The sequence below is a fragment of the Belonocnema kinseyi genome, chromosome 6, assembly GCF_010883055.1.
Source record: "Belonocnema kinseyi isolate 2016_QV_RU_SX_M_011 chromosome 6, B_treatae_v1, whole genome shotgun sequence".
Lineage (NCBI taxonomy): Eukaryota > Metazoa > Arthropoda > Insecta > Hymenoptera > Cynipidae > Belonocnema > Belonocnema kinseyi.
Window position 1 is genome coordinate 123,938,724 of NC_046662.1, and position 16,809 is coordinate 123,955,532.

General features: G+C 34.4%; 1 protein-coding gene across 10 annotated transcripts in view; it reads left to right on the forward strand.

The window, feature by feature from the left end:
* The window catches only part of LOC117174076, a 323,085-nt gene that overhangs the window by 237,105 nt on the left and 69,171 nt on the right, over positions 1–16,809 (forward strand). The window contains exon 8 of one of the 10 annotated variants that reach the window (XM_033362753.1): positions 8,748–9,804. The exons of 8 other annotated variants lie outside the window; for them this stretch is intronic. In XM_033362753.1, the coding sequence (XP_033218644.1) occupies positions 8,748–8,755 (8 nt within the window). In that variant the 3' untranslated portion in view covers positions 8,756–9,804. Of the gene's footprint in view, positions 1–6,868; positions 6,970–8,747; positions 9,805–16,809 lie in introns of those variants that run through there. One more of the 10 variants, XM_033362752.1, reaches the window with a different exon arrangement.

Below are 16,809 nucleotides of genomic sequence, written 5' to 3' on the forward strand. Positions count from 1 at the left end.
TTCTGTTATTTTCCTTAAGCTAAATATTTGATCCGTACATGACCTTCCTGGCATAAATCCACTTTGGACTTCCCAAATCTTTGCTTCTGTTATTTTCATTACTCTACGAATAAGTATTTTTGAATATATTTTACTTACGGTGCTTAATAAACTAATCCCTCTGTAATTATTGCATTCGCTTTTATCTCCCTTTCTCTTGTATATTGGTACGATAATCGCTTCTTTCCAATCGTCTGGGACGTCTCCCATCTCGAAACTTAAATTTATCAATTCGCAAAGTGTATGTGGTATGCACGCGCCACCGTGTTTAAGCATTTCAGCGTTAATACGGTCTACCCCAGCAGCCTTTCCGTTTTTCAAGTTCTTAATTATATCCCTAACCTCAGTGACCTCGCAGTTGTGGTGTCCTATAGCTTCATCTCCGAATTGTCTCCTAAAATGGTCTCTGAAAGCCTCTAGTATTCCGTCTGCATCATATACCATTTCCCCCTACTAAATCTCATGTTGACAATCTCTGTACTTTTGTTTCCTTTCATTTTTTTATAAAGTAGTTTCCTGCTTCCTTCAAAAGCGTTTTGTATTTTTATATCTTCTTCTGCTCTAATTGTATCTTTACTTTCTTTAACTAATCGTTTAAGTATCCTGTTTTCGCGTCTATAATCATTTCTACGTCTATTTCTTTCCTCATTGCTAAGACCTGCGATGCTTAAAGTTATCTTGTACGCTTCTCTTTTTACTTTTTGTTTCTTAATTGCGCTAAAACGATTGACAATGATTATGCATTTTACATTTACAATTATTTCAAATCGGGCACTTGGAATTTGGCACGTGATGGCAGCACTTTCGTATGGCGGAAATGATTGAAAAACAGTTATTTAATTTTTTTTAATAATATCAATTTGAATTGTATATATTAAGAAAGAAAGTAAATAACAATTTTCTTGATAATTTTGTACCAGATGAAAGTGGTGCTAAGATAAAAAATGTGCTAATAGTCTTGTACATTGAAAATGTAAAATCAGCGATGCGATAAAAATAAAAAAGTTGATTTTGTATGAGTAAAAGCAGCAAAATTGTTTTGTTTCTTTTATTATGCGCTCTTGGACCATTTATTGCAATAGGCATTTTATAAAGGGTTATATGTTTTAAAATCGGTTGAGATTAAAAAAAATTAAACGAATATTTTAAAAACGTGAAACTTCAGAAAATCGATTGAAGTATTATTTTATTATTAAATACAATTCAAGGCTGTTATTAATTGAATAAACTTACATAATTAAAAAATACTATTAGAGATAAAAGATTTTTTTATCAGAAAGTTGTCTCAATTTTTAATTATTTGGCATTGTTAATACATAAATTCATCTTATAAAAAAACAACTCTTATTAATTCAACAGTAAATTCACTTTTTTTTATTATTCAACTTGCAAATAGTTGTTAACTGAATTTGTTTCGATGATTTCATGTTTCTTTAAAAAATATTTAATAAAATCCTTGCATTTTCCTTGACTAGGCATTACATTTTTCTCATTCTACTAATTATGATTGCTCATACGTGAAAAATGGTACTTTTCGCAACAGAAGTACATATATTTTTCAAACTGGGAAAAATCCCGAATTTCTACCGAGAGAACTCGGAGAAAGCCGGGAGAAAAAAATGAAAAAAATAGTGGCCACCCTGGCAAGGCTCTTCGCATCTTGTTGACACGCAGAAATGCTTTTCAGGCTATTAAATAGTGAAAGCTTGGCACCTCCAAGAGCTCCGATTATAAGGCCGATTAGCTTAACAGAATATTCCGGGTATAACCATTGCAACTCCCTTATAACCTCTCTTTCTTTTCATTCTCCTTGGCTATGATGTTTTTATCAGCTTGTGCTGAAAGTTATAAAACAAACATGGTTCGGTTCTCGAAGGCAAGGAGAACTATGTCAGGCCTCGAGTGCGGAACAGAAACAATTGTCGACAATACGAAGTTAAAGTATATGCGGCACTTGTCATTATCGACATTTGAGTCGATTTCCTTGGGAGCGTTTGGAGAGGCGGTATTGTATGTGTCCTAAATGCTCGGAGTGTGCATTACACGTACTGTAACTATCATCGGAGATATCAGTTGATCGCTAACACGACCGACTGATCCTCCACATTTCTGCGGAAGATACCGTACATCTTCCTGACGAGAAGCTATTCAGGGAAGTTTTTCTCTGGTGCTTTTTTATCTGGGCTTTCAGGATTGAGGACTCGGGATAAGTTTTGATGCATTTTGCCTATTTCTTCGTGCTTTCTGACATTTTAAAGAAGATAGTCCCGTCCATTTGCAACTATATGTCATGTACCTTGAATAATCATGCTGTGAAGACATTCAAGATTTAGTGTTCCTCGACCACCTTAATGGCGTGACATGTAGAGTCGTGGAACAGAAGACTTCAGGAGCATGCTTTTGTTCATGTGCATAACCTTTCGTGTACCAATATCAAGAAATCTGAGCTGGTCCTTCGTCCACGGAACCACTCCAAATGAATAGAGTAACACCGACAGGGCAAGCATGTTCGTTGCAGATACTTTGTTCCTCTCCTACAGTTCGGAAGACCAAACCTGTCGGATGAGACGCTTTTATCTACTTCGGAGAGTATCCTTTATAGATGTCATGCCTAGGTATGTCTAGGTCTCTCCAGGGCGAAGGTGTCGCATAGCGCTTCTGTTAACGAGCACATTGTATTCGGGGATGCCATTAAGTTTTCCTCGCCCTAGTCAAACCTTGGCGCATTTTTCTAACCCAAAATAAATTCCAATATCTTTAGAGTATTCCTTGACGATCTCTAGAGCTCGGCGTAGTCGCTCTTTGTGATTAGCATAGATCTTGAGATCATCCATGTAAAATACATGAGTGACGTCATGCTTTCGATTTCCACGTTTGCCGCAGAATTTCCCGCCGGGATGGCGAAGTGCGAGCCATAGTGGCAATAATGTGAGGCTTAGGGGCAATAATGGGATCATAGCACTCTATCGGGTCGTTTGAGTTGATCCGTCCACTCAAAATTATTGAGATTTTGCCGATCCATCACATTATTGATTGTCTATTGATTGATTATTTATTGCACAGTCTTGATTGCCCCCCCCCTCCACTCTAGGGTAATCGGATTTATTGGCCGACCCATTGTTGGGAGCCCTGCGCGTTCAATTGTTTTGAACCGCACTGACTACAACTATGTTTCGTGTTATGATTGTTGTTTCCACAAGCAGCTAGGGAAAAGATTTTGTCCTTCCTTGTAGAGCTCTGCATGCAAGGATACGGCGCCATTCAGCGATTACTCATTAATTATTGTAACTATATTCAACAGAAACCCTTGGTACAGGAATCCTCTATGCGCAACCCGAGGACGTGGTCGGTAGGGACTGCAGCTTGATTCCAAAGGAAATGCCGACTACCCCAGAGTTGAGGGAGCAAATTCAGACGGAATTAATGTGATGGACCGGCAAAATCTCAATACTTTTAAGTGGAGGGATCAACTATAGGACAACCTGCTGGAGTTCAATGATATCAGTATGGCCCCTAAACGAAAAGGTTACATTGCGCGACTGCATGTTCTGTGATGCGAGAAATACCAAAAACTCTCACATTTTCTGCATAATCGACTGCGAAACCCTGCCGAGGCAACTCCGGAAATAGAAAAAGAGAGGGAACACTGAGACAAACTTTCAGTACGCACCCAATAGAAGAAGAGCGATACTTCCGGACCCGGAGAAACATCAACGTTCAGGTTTCTCTCAAGCCTGAAGATCTGGCTGAATTGGATGACAAACTTCGTGGAGATTTTTTCGAAGAATCCGACTTCTGGACTATCAATTGTGGCTTGTATATTGTAGCGAGAGCTTTGGCAGTTGCGACCGTAAAAGAAAACCAAGGGCCAATCATAAGACCAAAAGACAAATGCATCAAATCATCAAAAAGATAGGCTGGACAAGACAGTACGCATCCCAACTTCAATGTGTGATTGACTATACAAAATCTAGCAGGAATTTCACTTTCAAGGTTCGACCGTTCGTTTACGAACTGCGGGTCTGTTATCACACACCGAAAAAGTCAAAGCTGCTTACCATCAGACAGCATATGTTTGACAGAAGACGGTTACTATCTACTTCTAGAAGGAATCTAGAGAGAAGAGATAGATAGGTCAGAGGAAACCAACAGTTTTTCTCTAACCATCTCGACTTTTCCAAGACCCTCTAGTTACTGTCGACCATTCGCTCAAACCAGAGCAGGTCGAAGCATTTTGTCAAAAAGTCTACGACATTAGTCATTCACTAGAAGAAGACTCAAACAACATTAATAGCTTTAAGGAGCTTCTCAATGTCCTCATAAAACCTGAGGAAGAATGCCCACCCATCACTTCCGAGAAGGTGAAAGATGCTATTAAAACCTCTTAATAGAAGAAGTTTGCTTCAACCCACTAGCATCTGGCCCGCATTTTCACTTCATATCTAAAGTCGTAAGAGTCTATTCCAGAGTGGTTGGTGGAAGGGCGTACAGTACTCCTGCCAAAGATGGGCAACTTAGCTGATACGAAGAATTATAGGCCAATTATTTGTCTAATCACACTGTGTAAGATCTTCACAGCTATCCAAAATGATAGGATTTTTTGGACAATCGAATCTGCTTGGCAAGAAACTTACGTGCTACGCGGTTCAAAGTGAGGCGAAGCAGGATGTCAGGAGAACCTGCTAATTGATGTGTCTGTAAAGGCGCAGCATTCTATCAGAGCGGTCTATCGATGGCCTGGATTGATTACCGTAGAGCTTTCGATTGGACCTTCCATAGACCACTCCTCTTATGTATTTTACACGAACGACATTAGAATCTATGATAAGAGTTAAGAGCAAATACACCTAGTGCTAGAGATTGTCAAGGAATGCTCTAAGGATATTGAAATTTATTTTCGGTTAGAAAAATGCGCCAGCGTTTATTTGGAGTGAGAAAAACTTAATGGCATTCCCGAAGAACCCTGAGCAGATTTGGTCTTCTGAACTGTCGGCGAGGAACAAAGTATCTGCAACGAACATGATGGCCGTTCCAGTATTACTCTATTCATTTGGAGTGGTTCAATGTTCGAAGGATGAGCTCAGATCCCTTGATATCGGGACACGAAAGGTTATGCACGTAAACAAAAGCATGCACTTCAAGTCTTCTGTTCCGTGACTATATTTCAAGCCGTCTAAAATGTCGCGGAATACTAAATCTTAGATTTCTTCAAAGTGGAATTATTCTGGATACAGCGCATTTAGTCTTTAATGAACGAGACCCTCTTCTTAAAATGGTCAGGAAGCACGAAGAAATTAACAAAGAAGCGTTTCTGTACAAAGCGGCGGAGGAAGCTTCTGAAACACTCTGTCTTGACTTCAATATCAGGGATGAGTAAAATGCATAAAATCTTATGTATCTCGAGTCCTCACTCCTGAAAGCCCGAATTTAAAAAGCTCAGGAGAAAAACTTTCGCGAACAGAAATTCCACAGAAATTAGTCGATTTCGTGTGAGCTCACGAAGGGTCACATTTTGGCATTTTAAGACGGTGTCATTTCCACTTTAGCATATCGTCCACACATTTTGAGCCAAGATATTCCCGTTGATAGGTACAGAGCCTGTCATGCATACCCCGAGCATCTAGGACACATACTATCTAGTTGTCCAACTCATGCTGGAATGACCTACATCCAAAGGCACAATGCAGCACTAAGAATGCTTTATTACCATTTCTCTAACTCTTACGGTATTAGCCGTAATACCGCTCCGCTAAGCGCTTCCAAGGAGATCGTGTAAATTGTCTAGAATAAGCAGTGTCGCATATACTGGAATTTCGTATTCTCAACCATTGGACTTCGACTAAAAAACTGTGTTTATTGTCGAATTTTCAGTACCAGCTGACAAAAATATCATAGCCAAGAAGAATGAAAAAAAGGAGGTATAACCTTATAAGGGAGTTGAGACAATTATAACCGGAATACTCTGTTAAGGTAATCGTCCTTATAATTGGTGCTCTTGAAGGTGCTAAGTTTTCACTGGTTAATAGCCTGAAAACCATTCTTTTGTGCCAGCAAGATACTAAGAGCCTTGTGACCCAATGCAGAAGGAGTTCGTCTTAGGGTCGTCCACTGTCGTGAGACGTGGTTATGGCTGAAATTTTACCTCGATTTCGCTAGTTACGAGTGCAGTTTTTCAGATTAGCACCTGATAGAGCTTTTGATTCAACTTTCCATATAAGCTTACAATCTTTCTGTTGGAAAGCTTGAAGTTTGATTCGCACATAGTAAGATGCATAGAAAGATTGAGGCCCCTTTGGAAAACTAGATTTACTGTCTTATCTAAAAATTATCGTGTGACTACGAATAATGTCACCTTCCAGAGGTATTTTATACGGATTACTTAAAGATCTATGCTGCTGGTAAAAGCAAACTTCACGCGCTCTAAATATCGCGAAGAAGTGCACAGGAGAGATTGGTATGGGCTTGGGATTTGACAAGTGTGCCAAAAATAATCACACGTAAAATCATGCACAAGAGCTTATATATTAATTCGTCTATTCGGTGATTATACATCTCACGCCGTCAAGGAGGATGCGAATTTCTGAATCTCCAGTGTCTTTATAAAATTCAAAGTTTTATTGCTCCTCTCAATAGAAAAAAATTCTAAACCAGTGTTTGCAAAATATGGAATCCACTACCTTTAAATCCGATCAGCTTTCCCTTTTTTATGCTGCTGATTATTTTTATTAATGTTATTACGTTTTACTAAATTATATTAAGTTTTCAATTTTAGTCCATTTACACATTAACAAGTAACTAAATTTTATACTACTTACATTACTTGTTACAGTACTTGCTCGCCTCGGTCCTCATTGTTTTTAGGGCACCAACCAAACAAGAACAAAACGAAGCTGGTTTGGACAAATTCTGTGTAACGAATTTAAATTGATAGAACTAATATGTGTATCATGATTTAAACTTGAAATGCAATATGAAAAATTATTTTTAATGACTGATAAAAATAAAGTCAGTTTGAATTCAATTTTAAATAAGTTTTTATTTATTATCATCCTAGTAACTTTTGAGGTAACTTGAAGTTACTTTCTCTAGTAACTGTAATTATACTCTGTCCCTCGAGAGACTATCCAAATTTTGCGAATGGGGAGTAATAGTTTCTTCGTGGAGGAGTCTCCTTTCCTTTTTTTACACATAGTTTTTCCTTGGCTTTATTTAGATTTCCGATGCCGGGAGCCGATAAGTGTAACTTTTTTACACGCTTGAATATGTAATTGCTTAGTAAAAATGAGTTATTTGGTGTGTCCGATTTTATCTTTCCATTGCAGATTTACTTTTTGACTTTTATTATTGAGAAGATTTTTATATAATTCTATTCGTGGAAGTTATAGTTCGTTATTATTTCATAAGTGTATCAATTATTTGTCTTTGAAAAGTTTAACTTGTGTAATACTTTTGTTTTATTGAAACTTTCACGAATTTTATTTATTGTAGATAATATTTCTAGAAACAAAATAATCCACGTCAATGAGTAGGACACTTAGGTTCCAAAAAAACGCACGGAAGAATTTTTGAGTACTACTTCTGACCAGGGATGTATTCCGAGATAATCAGATCTGTAAAAAAACTGTAGTCTGTCAAAGAACTAAAGCAAGTAACCAACTAAAAATAGGGCTAATGGGAAAAAGAATCGTGGAAGAACCATGGACCATGATTGCTGCACATATCATGGGACCATTACGGATTTAAAAAAAAGGAAAGAACCAGTATTTATTAGTATTCCTAGATATCTTCACAAAATGGGTAGAAATAATTCTGATAAGAAAAGCTACGGGATAGCAATAGAATCAGAATTTCACAAACGTGTTATTTTACGTTGGGGGACACCTAGGGTTCTCCACACGGACAATTGCACGGAATTTATCAACAAAACGTTAACAGATCTAACCGAAAAATTCGGTATCCGGCACACTAAAATACCAAAGTTTTACCCCAAAGCAAATCCAACCGTACGCTATAACAGAACGATTAAACAAATAATCAAAACCTATGTAGACAACGATCATTCCACCTGAGACGAACACATGGATGATTTGCAATTCGCGATAGACACTAGCAAAAACTCGTCGACATAATTCACCCCAGCATTTGCACATTTAGGTCGTGAACTAGAACCTATCCAATCACTTAGAAAAAACATAAAAGCCGATTACAAGATAGAATTTCAAAGCATAGATAAGTAGACGGACAATCTAAGAAGAATTCAAATTATAAAAGAGGAAGTCCAACAAAATTTAGAGAAGGCGAATGAAAGGCAGGCAAATAACTATAATTTGAGAAGAAGACTGTTAGAGTTCAAAGTAGGAGATAAGGTATTAAAAAGGGCAACTAAACTGTCGAATAAAGCGGACAAAAAAGCAGGTAAGTTATATGACCAATATGAAGGTCCATATATTATTAAGAAAAAGATTTCCCCAACCATTTATGAATTAAAAAACGTAAAAGGAAAAAGCATAGGGGAATGGAATATTAACATCTTGTAGATAAAAAAATCTTAGATTTAATTAATGGCAAAATGGCAATGAATTAATAGCACCAACAACACAGATCCACTCAAAATCAACTTCGAACAAAACACAACTCAAAGACGCAAAAAACTAAGACAAACTAAACTACAATAAAAGAATTAGAGAGTACGAAATATTACTTTACAGGAAGATGAACGGACAGACACTTACCCTCTATCTTCAAAAGAAAAAACAATCTTGACGTGGAAGAAGGAGCTGTGGTTGGAATTCAGGCAGAAGAACAGGAAGAAGAAAGAGCAGACAAGAAACACAAAAAAAAAAGAGAAAGCGACATCAACAACAAAAAGCAAACAAAATGTCGGAAAGACAAAAAGAGGAGGAAATGGAACGAAGAAGGCAAAGATACGAACCATGGCCAAGGGTTTTGGAACAGCAGGAGTACCAACTAAGGCTGACGCGTGAGAAGGAAAAACGGAGAAAGGAAGAGGAAAGACGCGAAGCAATAGAAATTTCAGAGGCTTGGGAGAAACTAAGACATGATAGAAGAAAGGAATACGAGGACTGGCGAATGAAACAACAAGAAAAAAACAAGCATAGACATAGACTGCGTTAAAAAAAAATCCTTATTTTGGTTAAAGATTCAACAATTTGCTTTAAAATTAATTTCCTTTTAGTTTAAAACTTAAAAAATTATTTTATAATCACTTATATCATATATTGTCCTGTGAAAAATAACAATAAAGATACTTCTTCTAAAATACAACTCGTTAATTAAAAAACTTTCCCCTTTTCTTCTCTTTCTTTCTTGACTAATCTGTTACAGGAACAAAGATACCATGGAAGAGGATTGGAAGGATACCATCAGAGACTAACACTTTTAAAAAATAAAATGACAGAAAACAAGGAGGGCTTACACTGTCAATACTGTAAGAAAATAATTCCTAACCTTGATTACTTAATCCACGATACCTTTTTTCAACAGTAGACTCTACTGATTTAAAAGAAACTTTACAATTCCAGACAATGATAATAAAGCTTATGTACAAGGGGGTTGGGGAAATATTATCTAACGAAATATAAGAGTTACTCTAAATAGAAGTTAAAGATTACGTAATAGAATTACTCATAGACGACGTGACAATAACAGACATAGATAGGTAACTGCAAAGACTTTCAGGTTTACACCCAAATAGGGATCCCGGCCTCGATTCCGATTCTCAGAAAGAATCGATTCCTTGCCCTCGCGAATCGACATTTTGGAATCGATTCCGCTCGGTGGAATCGAAGGCAGAATCGATTCTTGATCCCCGATTCCTCGTTGATTCTCTAATATTTGTCTCTCATGTTAGACGTACTGCGCTTGCGCTAGGGTGCTTAAGATGAACAAGACGCGACAACCCGTTAAAATGACAATAATAAGTCGGACCGTGTTTATTGTATTTGGGGTGTATTTTTGGGGTCGCTGGACCAAACAATGTGGCAATAGGTGTGAAAATTTATTCTTATTTTAAAACTAAGCTTTCACATTAATTTCTAATGATGTTTTAAATTTTTTTTGGTACACAGAATGATTATTGTAGTGAAAGCCTTTTCCGTTTTTTTATCTTCTTTATTTAAGGGGGTAGGTGCGTATAGATGGCGGAAAATTGACGGGCACTTTGGGCATTTTTTCTCAAAGTCTATTCAATATTTTTATTTGAGAATTGGTCAAGTTCTTGTTTATTATTAAACAAAACCAAAAAAAAATTTCACACAATCGCTATAAACAATTAAGAAGTAAGAACACGTTAAAGGTAATAACTTTTTTTTCCTCTCAATTTGTGTCGTGTTTTATAGCTGCTGTGTTACGCTCAAACATAAAAATTAAATTGTTTTGTTATTGTCACATAAAATTCTTGTCCTTAAACTAAATCTAAAATTATTTAAATGTTTTCTAAAAAATGGCAGACTTTTGAAAAAATTTTGAAAAATGTTTTTTATTGTTATTACAAACAAATAGTTCAACAATTTTTTTTTGCAAAAACCTTCTTTCGATTTATTCAAAAAAATCTATTTTCTTAGCCATCTATACGCACCTACCCCCTTAAATACTGCCGACATGTTTCGACTCGGATGCGAGTCTTTTTTAAGGCGAGTTTTTATATTTGATTAAAGAAAAATATAAAGGAAAAATTGAAACATTATTTTTAGTAACAAAAATATTTTTGTAAAATATATGAAACATATAATCATGAATTTTCGATGTAATTTCCACAAAATATATATTTAACTTTTATTCTGATTTGCCTACAGATAAAATGTTTTCACATTTATCCAACTTTTTTATTGCCACTTCAAGTTCTTGTAATTTGAAAAGAAATTTTTTACTATTCATACTCGTAAACTATTGTGATACGGTGAAAAAAAGCTTCAAAATGAGCCCAAGAGCATTGGAAAACGTTGACTATTTCGGAAGTTATTGAAAATTTAAGAAAACATTGAGATTTACACTATTTTTGCAATATTTACTTAAAAACTTGACAAATTGGCTTCATCCTGGGCTTATTTTAAACAAAATTACGAAAACAATCAACCTTTTGAGGAGACTTCTTAGACTTTTTAGCTCCGGTATAATTAAAGCGATAAATACAACAACAAAAAAACGATTTTTCTAAGTGAGTCCAAACTTTTGCAGGGCAGTATAGTTAGATTACAAATTATTGATATTGATAGAAACTTTCTACTGTTCCCCGTTATGGGAACAGTAAAAATAGAAAACTAATATAAAAACTTAAAAATATATTGTTGTGTATTCGTTCATTGTCATATTATTTATAATAACTATTCAATTATATTAGTCTAATTATAAATATATTATATTTTATTATTACATATAATTGTTAATTTGACTTGAAATTAATGCATTATAATTGAATTTGAAATAATAGCGGACTTTATTAAAAGTAAAGTAATCGGAATATATTTGTTTAAAAATATTATATTATAGATATTGTATTTATTTATTAAAATATTAGTTAAATGTTGATATGACTTGAAATAAATGCATGAAATTTTAAATAATGGCGGGCTTTTTTAAAATAAATGGAATCGGAATCCGAGTCGGAATCGATTCTTAGCGTCGATTTCTCGATTCTCAGAATCAACACTTTTTTTGAGAATCGAAGAATCGATTCTCACCTCCGATTCCGGAACCCTACACCCAAACCCCCGCGTTGGAGGGCGGGGATGTAACGGAACTATTAATATATAAATTAAACTCGGCACGTCCCTGCAAGAAAGAGCGGCCGGGCCATGTTCGAGGTGTGCCTCTATATTGTTAACCCGTGTCGTGACCCCCCCCCCCCTATCCAGACCAGGATTTTTCCCGCGGCTAGACCACGGTCGTTATCAAGAAACCGCCTGACTCGACGTTCACCTTCCAAACTGATACAACCAGATATTGTAAGTTAGAAATAAATGCTCTTGATTTTAACTTGGATCTCGCTCATTGAATTCACCGTTTATCTCAGCGTGCTTCTGCCGTTTCCCTCCTCGGAGTTACCACGTTATAGTCTTTTTTTAATTTCGAGCATAGAAATGTAGAAGTCGTATCAACTAGTGTAGCTTCTTTACGTTCCCTCTTTTGAGACAGCAGGTTACCCAGATATAAGAAAGCAACGTTGTACGACATTTTAAGACTGCCGTTACACGAAAAATGGCGCTGCTGTCGCGTAAAATCTTGTTTGTTTTCCCCTACTACACCGAACGCAGAGCTGTCCTAAATTTCTTTCCGTTATGTCATGGCTTGTTGATTGAATGAAAAGACCAAAAAGAAGAAAGAAGAAAATTTCTTTCCGTACAGGCCTTGTGCAAGAATTATCTACTCTACTCTCTTTCGCTCAACAATGAAAACCACAGAGAATGAGTAAGTAAGCCAAATGCCAATTAATATTTTACTAAATTTTGATTTTTCTCAATCGTTCACAATTTAGTAACAATGGGAAGGTATTACGAGCTGATACTTTCCCTTTCGAAACCCGCTTGCCAGCGAGTGGACGGCTACTGGCCTGGCGCAACCTTTCCATTGTTTGAAAATTAGATACGGTAGAGAAAAATAAATATTTTCAACAGTATTAATAAATATAATTCTAATTGGCTACATTACATCCGTTATATTGTTACGAGAAAATAAAAAAAAAATCGGTTAATATTTTCAATCCCAATTTGTCTTTAAACGTGTTTCTTCGCATTTCATTTTGTGTTCGTTTCCAGTACAGAAAAACGCTAATACTTGAGGTATTCACATTCAAAAAAAGAAAAAAAAAAGAAAACTTATTTCGAGAACATAACGAATGAGTTGCAACAAATGAGCACGTTAAAGCAAAACAGAGGCTCCTGTGGGCTTCGCGGGAAAAGAAACCTACAACTTTTTGAGAGCAAAAGCGATACAAGTAGATCCCGAGAGTAAGAATTCAACATATACGTTGTGTGCAAAAGAGCGACACCTTTTTGTTTCTCTTTTACTCAAATGGATCGAGTCGCATTTTTGCTCTAAGCTTTATGGCCGATGAGTACAATAAAATTTCCCAACATTATGTTCCATGAAGTTTTAAAAATTTTCCTCCTACACTAATTTATAAATTCTATTCAAACAAAAATTGCACGCAATTTTATATTAATAAGAGTCGCTGAAGTAAGATTTGACATTATTCTTTCGAGAGCCAAGATAGTTCAGACCAAGTAAAAGACCAATGATGTTGAGAAGATCCTTTATGCTATTCATAAAAAGTTGTCGACGTTTCGATCAATTGCTTTCCTCATCAGGAAAAATCATCAATCCAATGTCAAATTTTTTTTCTATAAGTCCTCATATTTAAGAAAAAGTCAGAATTATTGATTGTTAATACATGTTCTTATCGTACTCATCTGAATTAGTTCTGTAAAAATAAAAACAAAATAAAATTGGAGCTACGTTAGAAATGTTAAGTGTAAAACGAAACATATACAAAAGTCAAAGTGAAAAAAGATAAAAAATTGTTTACCTGTAATTCTGATGTTATTATTTTTGTTAAATAACATATTTAAAATAAATAATATTTAATAATATACAAATTTCTTATAAATTATGATGTACAAAAAACTATACCATTAGTAATCAATTATTAATAACAAAAAAGTCTAAAATACATTAGAAATTAAATTAATGAGTCTAATATAACGTTGTATATAGGACTAAAATTATTAAGGTCAGTTAATACATTTAAGCAATTATCACCTTCTCTCTTAATAAAACATTTTTCAGCTACAAGTCTTTTAAACTCATTAGGTTCATGGTGTAAAACCAAAGCATGTTCCCAATCAAACTGTTGACCAATTATTACCTGACGTTTGGCAATAACTTTATGGTTCTTTGGATTTTGTCTAAAATTATCATGATGTTCTTTTGTTCTAGTAGAAAGTAACCTCCCAGTCTGGCCTACATAACATTTATCACAATTTAAACAACAAATTTTATAAACTACATCAGCAAGTTGAAAAATGTCAAGAGAATCTTTTCCTAATTTTCTAAACTTATCAAGTTTAGAATCAATTCTAAATGGCGTTTTAATATTAAAATCATTTAAAATTCGTTTAACCTCAAAAGACAAACTACTATGGAACGGAACAGAAACAAAAGGTATAAAAATCTACATTATGATCTAAATTTGAAGTGGCTTGTTTTGGTAAAGGATTTATGAGTGTTTTAATTTTATCATTAATATGTGTTAAGATCAATTCTTTTGAATAATTATTAAGTGAAAGAATACTTTTATGAAACATAATATTTGACTGTGCCAATCCGTGATAATAGTGCCGTCATCATTTTTAATTACCTTGACATTTAAAAATGAAATGGAATTGTAATTCTCTATCTCATGTGTAAATTTGAGTCTTTGGTGGTAAGAATTAAATTGACCTAAGACATAATTTAGTTTATCTCTTGGTAAAATAATGAAAGTGTCGTCCATGTACCTATAATATGTATGAATAGTGAAATCTAAAATTTTTTAAACATTAAACTCTAAGTCTTGTATAACAAGATCAGCTAAAACTGGTGATATGGGAGACCCCATAGGCGTTCCATAAACCTGCCTATAAAAGTTATTAAATTGAAAAACTGTTTGATTCATTAGAAACTTAATTCCTTTTTCAAATTCTGTCAAAGGTAAATCTGTGAAATTTTTAATATGAATCCATCTACTTAAAATACTATTTTACACCAAATCGATTGGAATATTAGTAAATAAAAATGAAACATCCAAAGAAACCATAATATGATCGGAAGGAATTGATCTATTAATCATTGTGTTTTTAAACTCGAATGAATTTTTTACTTGACTTACCGGTACTATTAAAGCTTTTTTGAGGATATTCTTGAATAAAGTTGCCATTTTATAAGTAGGTGTATTAATCAAAGAAACAGCAGGTCGTAAAGGACAGTTTGGTGTATGGATTTTAGGAATTGTGTATGGATTTTAGGAATTTGTTTAAATAATTTTTTTCCTTCAAAAATTCGTTTTTCCTCCAAAAAATTATTACTATTAGTCTAGTGGAATATTTATTAACAGTAGTTCATACATTTTTTATTACATAACAAATGGTTTTTGTTTAAATAATTTTTTTCATTCTCATCATTTATGATTAAGAAAGTATTACAATTGTCCGAAATTTGACATCACAGTTTTTCAACGGATCTTCACGTTTCGAGACCCCCTGAATCCGAAAATCAGGTTTTTACGATCAAATCCATCTTTGGCACATAATTTTTGGTCCTAAAAGAAAGGAAGAGTTCTTTAGCCAGCCATTTTTGATAAAAATTCAAAAAGTGAGTGCATTTTGAAAATTTTTAAGACCAATTTTTTCTGAATTTGAAAATTCTATGTACGGATATTCGTAGAATTAAAAAGAACAAACAATTTATCCCAATAACTTTTTTCGATAAATTTTTTTGTATAATTTTTTGTATTTTCTTGAAAAATCCAAAATTCAAATTTCGATTGCACAAAAAATAATAAAAAATAAAAAATTTCATTTTGTGGACAAACTATATAAGATACGTAAAAAGATGAATTAACAAAAATTGTTATCCCAAAAAATATCTACAATTTCGTTACGAATCACTTCTTGATAGGGCGCGTACTTTTTGTTTTATTCGTGAAAAATAACATTGAACATAAGAAAATAAAATAAAAATGTGTGGAAAAACGACAAAAGTTACGAGAAAAAAAGATTCAACAAAACCTGTTTACAAATGTCTGTCGGAAATCGAGCGCGCAGCGCGAGTGTTACAATGAGAATGCGTACCTCAAAGTCTACAGAGCTTTAAGAAACTTAATCTTAGACCATACTTAATGAAGTAGACAATTCAGAATATTAAGACGCATGAAAATACCGCTATCTAAAATAGATCTTTTTGACAAAGTTTTATTCAAGCATTACAAATGCAAAGAATATGTATCCGAGAGGGAAGCGCGAGGTAACCCATTATCGAGCGCGAAGCTGAGATTCAACCGTTATTAATTATTACTGATAAATATTCCACTATACCCACAGAAATAATTGTTATTAAAACATAATTCTAAACGAAATTATTTAAACAAATTCCATTTGTTTAAGTAATGAAACATGATTAAACTATTGCTAATAAATATTCCACTAGCTCAATAGTAATAATTTTTAGGCAAAAAAGGGATTTAAACAATTATTTAAACAAATTCTATTTGTGTAAACAATTAAAAATTAATGAACCAATGTTATTAAATATTCCAATAGATAATTAGTAATAGTTCTAAGGAAAAAACAAATTCAACTAGTGATAATAAATATTCCAGGCAACTTTGAGCGCGCCGTGGGCGCGCGACGGTCAAATCTCGCACTTCGCGTTCGATAATGGTTTACCTCGCGCTTCGCGCTCGGATATTTATTCTTTGCATTTGGAATGCTTGAAAAAAACTTTATCAAAAAGGTCTCTTTTAGATGGGAGTATTTATATAGTATATATACTAGACAGTCTGATAAGTACCTGAAAATTCTAAGAGATGGCAGTAGTATTCACTAATGTGAACCATTTTCGTCGAGCTTGATCCTTCAAATTACGCCTGTCACAACTTCAGCCATTTATGTTTATGCATTTACAAGTTACAGCACTGAGAAGCGACTAATCTCCGAGTTTTTTTTAATATGGAAAAATCTGAGTTTCGAGTTTTGATCAAACACTACTATCTTCGCA